Source organism: Acomys minous (assembly GCF_964271855.1).
Source record: "Acomys minous genome assembly, chromosome: 9".
Taxonomy (NCBI): domain Eukaryota; kingdom Metazoa; phylum Chordata; class Mammalia; order Rodentia; family Muridae; genus Acomys; species Acomys minous.
Window position 1 is genome coordinate 7,419,690 of NC_140490.1, and position 8,821 is coordinate 7,428,510.

General features: G+C 50.7%; 1 protein-coding gene across 1 annotated transcript; it reads left to right on the top strand.

The window, feature by feature from the left end:
• The first annotated feature begins 203 nt into the window (after positions 1-203).
• SAYSD1 (SAYSVFN motif domain containing 1) lies at positions 204-7,477 on the top strand. The gene is made up of 2 exons (XM_084794319.1): positions 204-489; positions 6,998-7,477. The coding sequence occupies exons 1-2, from the start codon at positions 280-282 to the stop codon at positions 7,322-7,324; spliced, it is 537 nt and encodes a 178-aa protein (XP_084650445.1). The 5' UTR covers positions 204-279; the 3' UTR covers positions 7,325-7,477.
• The last annotated feature ends 1,344 nt before the right edge of the window (positions 7,478-8,821 follow it).

Sequence of the window (8,821 nt, forward strand, 5' to 3'; positions counted from 1 at the left end):
TCTGCCTCCCGAGTGCTGGGATTAAAGGCGTGCGCCACCACGCCCCGCTGGTTCCTATACTTTAAACTCAACCTTTTAGCCTGAGAAGATGGACAACTCCGTCCATCTGAAGAGGAAACTGCTCCAGGTACAAGAGGTTCACAGGACGTCACAAAGTCTTAGGAAAATCCTGGTCCGTCACAACAGCACCGCGCAGGCGCAACAGAGAGCCATCTGCGCAGGCGCAAAGCAGCCAAGGTAGGGCCCGGGCACGCGCCGGAGAGCGGGCGGGCACGCGCCATGGAACAGCGGTTAGCCGAGTTCCGGGAGGCCCGCAAACGGGCCGGGCTGGTGGCCCAGCCCTCCACGTCGAGCCAGAGCGAGCGGACCTCAGGAGCGAAGGCGGAGCCAGCGGCGGCGACCCCAAAAGCAGCCCCAGGCTGGCTGAGACGCTTCCTGAAGTGGAAAGCGGGCCCGGCTGTTGTGCCGGCGGCGCCCAACCAAGCTCAGGTGAGGAGAGAGGCTGACACCTTGAAGCCCCGCCTCCCTGCGCGGGCCACGCCCCTGCTTCGCACAAGCCACACCCACGATTTCTGGCGCTCCAAGCTTTTGCAGAACCTGCTCTCTCTCTCTCTCTCCTCGCCTGTCCAGTGGCTGGACACCGCCTTTCCTCAGTGTGGCAGCACATGACACGTGGCCTTGACATTTTTTTTTCTTCCCAGACATAATCCTATGCATCAGCTAGTTGCAAAGAGAAAGCAAAGGTCTTGGGACCCTGAAGAAAAAAAAAACATCTCCGCTCTTGAGTTGTGCACCGCGAGTTAGTAGAGATTCCAGGTGGCTTTGAGAAACTTAGCTGCAGTCCACGGCTAGTGGAGGGTAATAGGTCTAATAGATCAAAAGTGGCAGTAAATAAGTGGCACTTTATTCACACCTTGGGTAGAGGTAGCCAGCATCTCAGGTAGCTTGTGTTTTAGAAATGGGATTTGGAGGGGGAAACAGAAGGGGGCTTTGAGACTGTGGCCGTACTGCTCTGAACGCCACTGATTTCTGAAGCTGAACAGGGTCAGACCTGTGGAAAACGTTCTAAAGTGTGGCCGCTGTAACCGCCTGTGGTGTTGTCATAGGCTTGCGTGCCACTCTTGGAATAGAGACGAGTATTCAAGTTCAATTGTAAGTGATCAAGGTGGAAAACGTTGGGCAAGTATGCTAACCCACTCGAATCTCTTTGTGTCTTCATGCAGTTCTCTCTCCGGAGTATACCGGCAGGGAACTTGCCTGTGAGATTGGAATGCCTGGGTGCACATATGAAACACTCCAAGGAGGAAATCTGTGTCCTGGTTTGGTGTCTGTTACTATGATAAACAGCATAACCAAAAGCCACTTGAAGAAAGAGCTTGTTTTAGCTTACAGGGTATAGACTTTCCTATAGGCAGTCTCATTTTTCAGCTGGGGTCTCCTCTCCCCAGAAGACTCTAGTTTGGGTCAAGCTGACAAGAAATGAATGGTCACACTATGCTTTTCAGCAGTCACGAGGCCTTAGTTTCTTGTGAAGTGCAACAAGAGCCAAATACATACATATGGCTGGGCCTGGGAGCTTTAAGGAGTCAGCTGAGGACAACAGAAGAATAGACCCAGTTTGACCTCTATATAGTGAGAACAGACTTTTATAGGTCTGGGAGGTTGGCACTCTCACACTCTGCTGCTCAGTCCCTGAGGCAACAGGAGAATGTGCCATATAAGGTCCCAGAAGGGGGAGAGCATGGCTTTGCCAGACCCAGAAACTGCTTTTCTGGATAAACTGCTTTTTGAAACTTTAGTGTGGGAGATAAGTCAGTCTGCTTGCTTAGCCTCTGGGCTGCAGGGTGAAAGATAAGTCAGTTGCATTTTTAGGTCAACCTCTGGGCTCCAGTGCATGTCATAGGTGTGGGCTGCTTTCCAGAATTCTTGGGTGGCAGGTGTCTTGAAATCTTAGGGCTGTTTTATGGCCCTAGCCTTCGCCTGAGGGATTTCCCTTAGTAGTGAAGGCCTGTAATCCTAGCTACTTGGGAGGCTGTGGCAGGGGACTGCAAATTCAAGGCCTGGCTTTGACACTGGTGGTGGCGCATGCCTTTAATCCCAGCACTCGGGAGGCAGAGGCAGGAGGATCGTTGTGAGTTTGAGACCAGCCTGGTCTACAAAGTGAGTCCAAGGACAGCCAAGGCTACACAGAGAAACCCTGTATGGAAAAAAACTAAAACAAACAAACAACAAAGCTGGACTTGTCCCTCAGTGGCAGAGCGCTTTTCTTACATATCTGATGTACTAGGTTTGGCCTCCAGCGCTGCCAAAAAGATAACGAGTATATAATTCAATACAGGACTATAAATCAGTGGTAAAGCACTTGGTGGACGTGCTCACAGCCCTAGGTTCCATCGTCAGGACCTCCTCCCCCAGGGTCAGGGCAGGCAAGGAACCTTGAAGAGGTGAGAATGAAAACTTGTTCAGGTTGACTTCATTTGCCTGGGTCAAACTTTAGGGGGTGTGATGCCAGGCAGTTTATTGTAGGCATATTTAAACACAATAGACTTTGGAAAAAGGTTTCCAGGAAACAATCATTTCAATTCCAGGTGCATAATAAAGCTCCAGGTGTGACTATATAGAAATTCCTTTGCCAAGTACCTTGAAGAAGGGTTCTGTCGCCTAAGGGCCTAGGATCCTGTATGATCCGATCAAGACAGCATAGAGGTCAGCACGCTGTCTCCCCTAAGAGTGAGATGAGGGGAGAGGAGAGGGGCAAGGGGGAGGTTGGGGCTGGGAGGAGAGGAGGGGTGGGGCTATCACCAGGATGTAAAGTGAATAAAAAATAAATTTAAAAAAGATTGGGAGGGAAAGATAAAGGTCTAGGGAGGGAGAGTCTGGAATAATTATTCTGGGCAGTTTGGGTGAGGCCTGGCTTTACAGGTAGCAAAAGATCACCAGCTTGTTAACTATCTACACCCTGCTTTCTGGATGGAATGCAGGTATTTTATTTCCTCCACTGCGAAGATGCAGTGTTTCCTTAGTGCCCCCAACAACTGCACAGTATCTAGTTTAAGGAACTTTCTTTTAATTAGGTAGAGGGTCTGGGTGCACAGTTTTGACTCCATACTCTTTCCCACTTACTTGAAGGGTGCAGCTGCTCAGCCACCCATTTCTTTCAGGGCTGTCTCTGGCTAAGTGCCTTCCATTAGGCGTCCGCAGACAGGCTTGAGAACACACCACCTTTCTCTCCCCCTCCTCAGCTTGAGAACACACCACCCTCCTCTCCCCCTCCTCAGCTTGAGAACACACCACCCTCCTCTCCCTCTCCTCAGCTTGAGAACACACCACCCTCCTCTCCGTCTCCTCAGCTTGAGAACACACCACCCTCCTCTCCGTCTCCTCAGCTTGAGAACACACCACCCCCCTCTCCCTCTCCTCAGCTTGAGAACACACCACCCTCCTCTCCCTCTCCTCAGCTTGAGAACACACCACCCTCCTCTCCCTCTCCTCAGCTTGAGAACACACCACCCTCCTCTCCCTCTCCTCAGCTTGAGAACACACCACCCTCCTCTCCGTCTCCTCAGCTTGAGAACACACCACCCTCCTCTCCGTCTCCTCAGCTTGAGAACACACCACCCCCCTCTCCGTCTCCTCAGCTTGAGAACACACCACCCTCCTCTCCGTCTCCTCAGCTTGAGAACACACCACCCCCCTCTCCGTCTCCTCAGCTTGAGAACACACCACCCTCCTCTCCGTCTCCTCAGCTTGAGAACACACCACCCCCCTCTCCGTCTCCTCAGCTTGAGAACACACCACCCTCCTCTCCGTCTCCTCAGCTTGAGAACACACCACCCTCCTCTCCCTCTCCTCAGCTTGAGAACACACCACCCTCCTCTCCGTCTCCTCAGCTTGAGAACACACCACCCTCCTCTCCGTCTCCTCAGCTTGAGAACACACCACCCCCCTCTCCGTCTCCTCAGCTTGAGAACACACCACCCTCCTCTCCGTCTCCTCAGCTTGAGAACACACCACCCTCCTCTCCCTCTCCTCAGCTTGAGAACACACCACCCTCCTCTCCGTCTCCTCAGCTTGAGAACACACCACCCCCCTCTCCGTCTCCTCAGCTTGAGAACACACCACCCTCCTCTCCGTCTCCTCAGCTTGAGAACACACCACCCTCCTCTCCCTCTCCTCAGCTTGAGAACACACCACCCTCCTCTCCGTCTCCTCAGCTTGAGAACACACCACCCTCCTCTCCCTCTCCTCAGCTTGAGAACACACCACCCTCCTCTCCGTCTCCTCAGCTTGAGAACACACCACCCTCCTCTCCGTCTCCTCAGCTTGAGAACACACCACCCTCCTCTCCCTCTCCTCAGCTTGAGAACACACCACCCTCCTCTCCCTCTCCTCAGCTTGAGAACACACCACCCTCCTCTCCGTCTCCTCAGCTTGAGAACACACCACCCTCCTCTCCCTCTCCTCAGCTTGAGAACACACCACCCTCCTCTCCCCCTCCTCAGCTTGAGAACACACCACCCTCCTCTCCCCCTCCTCAGCTTGAGAACACACCACCCTCCTCTCCCTCTCCTCAGCTTGAGAACACACCACCCTCCTCTCCCCCTCCTCAGCTTGAGAACACACCACCCTCCTCTCCCCCTCCTCAGCTTGAGAACACACCACCCTCCTCTCCCCCTCCTCAGCTTGAGAACACACCACCCTCCTCTCCCTCTCCTCAGCTTGAGAACACACCACCCTCCTCTCCCCCTCCTCAGCTTGAGAACACACCACCCTTCTCTCCCCCTTCTCTGCCCTGTTCCAGTTTTAAAACTGTGTCTAACCACACTGAGCGCTTTGGACTGTGTGCCTCACTACCGAGGGAATACAAAATCACTGAGCTGAGCCCAGAGACGTCAACTCAAGAGAAAGCTTCCTGTATAAAATCCCAGAAGTTGATGATTGGAGCATTGGGAAGGGGCTGGCACTAATCACTCTGCCTTTCTTAAGAGACTTGGCTTTAGGTTTATTTTTCCTATTGCCCTTTCTGGATTTGCCCTGGTATAAAAATTCTTATTGAAGGTTTTTTTTTCCTTCTAAGTTGCAATCCATCTCTACCTAATTGTTGTGATGTACACTGGGCCCATTGGAGATTTTCTTAGCCTTCTATTTTGTAGTAGCTTCTTTTTAGTATTCTTTGACAAATACTCATGTTATTTCTCTTTCTCTGCCCTAAGTTTTCTTAGATAAAAGTAGTCCCCCAGTTGATGAGGGTCAGTCACATTGTTGTTAAAAGGCTCGTAACTGTTTAATGCATGGAAACTTGCTCCTGTTTGGCCCTATTCTAGGGAAGCCCTAGCGTTCAGCCCTGGGCTTCATTCTGAATCCTGGCTTGTAACTCCCACCCTCCTAGCCTTGGCTCAAAGGCCCTGCTGCTCAAATGTGCTCTTTTGAGGACCTGAGTTCAATCCTCAGCACCCATATGAGAAGCCAAGCTTGGCACTGAGGCGACAGACAGGAGCATCCCTGGGATTCCATGGTCAGCCAGTCTATTCTAAGTGTTGATGTCCATGTTCAGTGAGAGGCCCTGTGTCAAAATAAGTGTGGAAGGCAACTGAAATCACACGCGCAGGCGCGCGCGCGCGCGCACACACACACACACGCGCGCGCGCGCACATACATGCACACACACACATAGCCTCTTGTCTTGCTTTCTATATGTCTGTCTGTCTCTGGAAAGGGCCGTCAGGCAGGAAGCAGCTTGCTCCTGGAGGCATGGAAGTGTGTTCTCTGAGCCATACCTGTGAGCGGCGTACAACCATAAACATGCTGCACATGGCTGTAGTGGAAAAGGCAAGCTGAATCAGCACTAGATACAATTCTCAGTCAGAGGAATTTCCATATGTGCCCCCATGTTTGTCCCCTTTGACAGTTTGCTTACCATGAACCCTTCTTGTCTCCCAACCCTTTGCTCCCCCTCCCCCAGAGCACCTAATTAAATGAAAAGGGCAGGAATCTTAAATCCCTCGTTTTTTCAAGATGCAAGTCATGACCCATGTAGGGATGTACAATCAGCCTAGGATCTTGTTCACTTTAAACATCGTTGATGAGTAATTAGGAATGCCAGAGAGCTTTCCCAGGCAGGCAGTGCTGACTTTGTTTCCATTGCACCCACGTGCTGGGCTACAGTATAAAACCATTTCTTGCTATGTGTGAAAAAGAGTATCTTGAAAACTTGGAAAATAGTAGAGAACAGGCAAAGCTCCGAAAGCCACCTTCAGGCCAGGGAATTCCCTTTGCATCTGGCACTGGGTTTGCATTTTAACATGCAGGTGATGGGACTTTATTGAAGGTGTGTGGACTGCAAGGTGAAGGTGATGTAGAGAACTCATCAAATAGTTGTTCAGGAGCTGGCGTGGAGACTGGAGAGAGACAAGAGGCAAGGAGTCTAGTGAGGAGATGCTTCCCAGGCCTGGGGATGAGTGGTGGGAACCCGGGTAGGATGGGGTGGGGTGAGGTGGTAATGGCCATCATTGGTGGGTTCTTTTTTTAAAACATGTAAAAAGGATTTTTGTTTCCTGTTGGCGGTGTGGCCTCCATTTTAGAATTGAGTTACCCTGGATGTTTCAGCTCATCTAATTAAATCAGCAAACTTGTGTTGATCGGGACTGTGTGAGAGACCGCAGCTCCTGCATGACCAGCTACTGGTTAGGTTCTGTTGGGGGCACAAATTGTTTTGTTAGCAGCTGACTAATTTGAGGAAATGGCTTCCATGAATGCAGCCCATCTCAGTGCTGCCTGGTTTTTGTGGGGTCACGTCTTGCTGAGTGCTGGCCAGTGCTGATTTGGACCAGGGGGCGTAAGCTCTCTGGCAATGATTGTTTTAGAGAGGAAGGTAAGAAAATAGAAATCAGTGAGGCAGCAGCCTCCCTAGAGCAGTAAGTCCTGCCTTTTCCAATTGATTGGTCGTCTCAGCTCCACTGACCTCCCACTCTTTCTTCTGTTTGCTTCTGTGCCCTAGGAAGCAGACCAGCAGCCCCCTCAGAGCCCAGCCGTTCCTCTGCCTTCCTCCTGCCACCGGCCTTTCCTGACCAACATCACCTTCTTGAAGGTTCTCCTCTGGTTGGTCCTGCTTGGACTGTTTGTGGAACTGGAATTTGGCCTGGCTTATTTTGTCCTGTCCATGTTCTATTGGATGTATGCAGGGACTCGGGGTCCCGAGGAGAGGAAAGATGGGGAGAAGAGCGCCTACTCTGTGTTCAACCCGGGCTGTGAGGCCATCCAAGGCACCCTGACTGCAGAGCAGCTGGAGCGGGAGTTACAGCTCAGGCCCCCGCAGGGAAGGTAGGCCTTGTGCATGGACTCCGGAGGACAGAGGACAGCGGGCAGGGCGGCCACGTTCTCCACTTTCCCCCTGATGTGCTGCAGTTTCATCTTCGGTGAAATTTTCTAACGGAAACTCACGGTGGGGCTGGTGCAGTTTATAAAAGCCATATAAGAAGGAGGCTGGTTTGTCTCGTTATTGGAGAGTGGTGGTGGTGGCATGCTAGAGATGCACTGCGAGGTTCTCTGCATACCCAGCGGTGTGATGGATGAGTAGGCACATTGGGGCTCTGTGTCACACATGAATGCTCTTTTAAAATAATTTAATATTTACATAGCTAAGTTCCAGGCCAGCCAGGGAGACTGGTCTCTTATTTTTATTTATTTATTTATTTATTTATTTTGGGCTTTTGGTTTTTCGAGGCAGGGTTTCTCTGTGTAGCCTTGGCTGTCCTAGAACTCACAGAGATCCACCTCCTTCTGCCTCCCCTAGTGCTGGGATTACAGGCGTCCTCCACCAAGCCTGGCTAGACTCTTTTAATGTGTGAGTGGAGTGTTTTGTCCAGTTGTGAACAGATGTACCGTGTGTGTGCCCGGTACTCTCAGCGATCAAAAGAGGTCATTGGAGCCTCTGGAACTTGAGTTATAGTGGTTGTGAGTCACCGTGTGGATACTAGGAACTGAACTTCAGGCCTTTGCAAGAGCAACGGGTGCTCCTAACCACTGAGCCATGTCTCTAGCCCTTCAAAAAATATTACAGAATTATTTTTCCAAAAGGTTCAAGTTGCAAGTTTTAGGAATTTTTGTTTTTGTCTGTTTCTCCTCTTCTGTTCATCAATGCTATTGAAATAGGAAACGTCTTTGAGATTCTCTCTTACCGTGAGCGGGTTCTCACATACTATTCACCCCCCTCTTTCATTTTCCTGTTACCTTGTCCCTACTTGGGGGGAAAAGACAAAGCTCCAACACAATCAATATTAGAGATAAAAAATATTCATCTCATTTGTATAGTGCTTATCTGCATGCAAATATGTGCACCACATTTGTGCCTGGTCCCGCAGAGGCCAGAAGAGCATCAGAGCCCCTGCAATTGGAGTTATGCATGGTTGTGAGCTGCCTTGTAGGTTCTGGGAATGGGTAATCTGCAAGAGCAGCCCAGGCTCCTAACTGCTGAGCCATCTCTCCTGCCCAGTGTTGGAGGGTTGATAAGAAGTTATTTCTCCATCAAGAGAAATCCTTGAGTGTGTGCAGAGGGAAGGGCTAGGAAATAGGACTCTAGGGTTGTGTCTAATTTTCTTCTAGGTATCTTTGAAAGGGTCTCCTGTAGCCTAAGCTTGTATTAAAACTCACTTTGTGGCTGGGCGTGGTGGCATACACTTTTAATCCCAGCACAAGGGAGACAGAGGCAGGTGGATCACTGTGAGTTCAAGGCCAGCCTGGTCTACAAAGTGAGACCATAACCACCAAGGCTACACAGAGAAACTCTGTCTCAAAAAACAAAAACAACAAAAAAAACAAACCA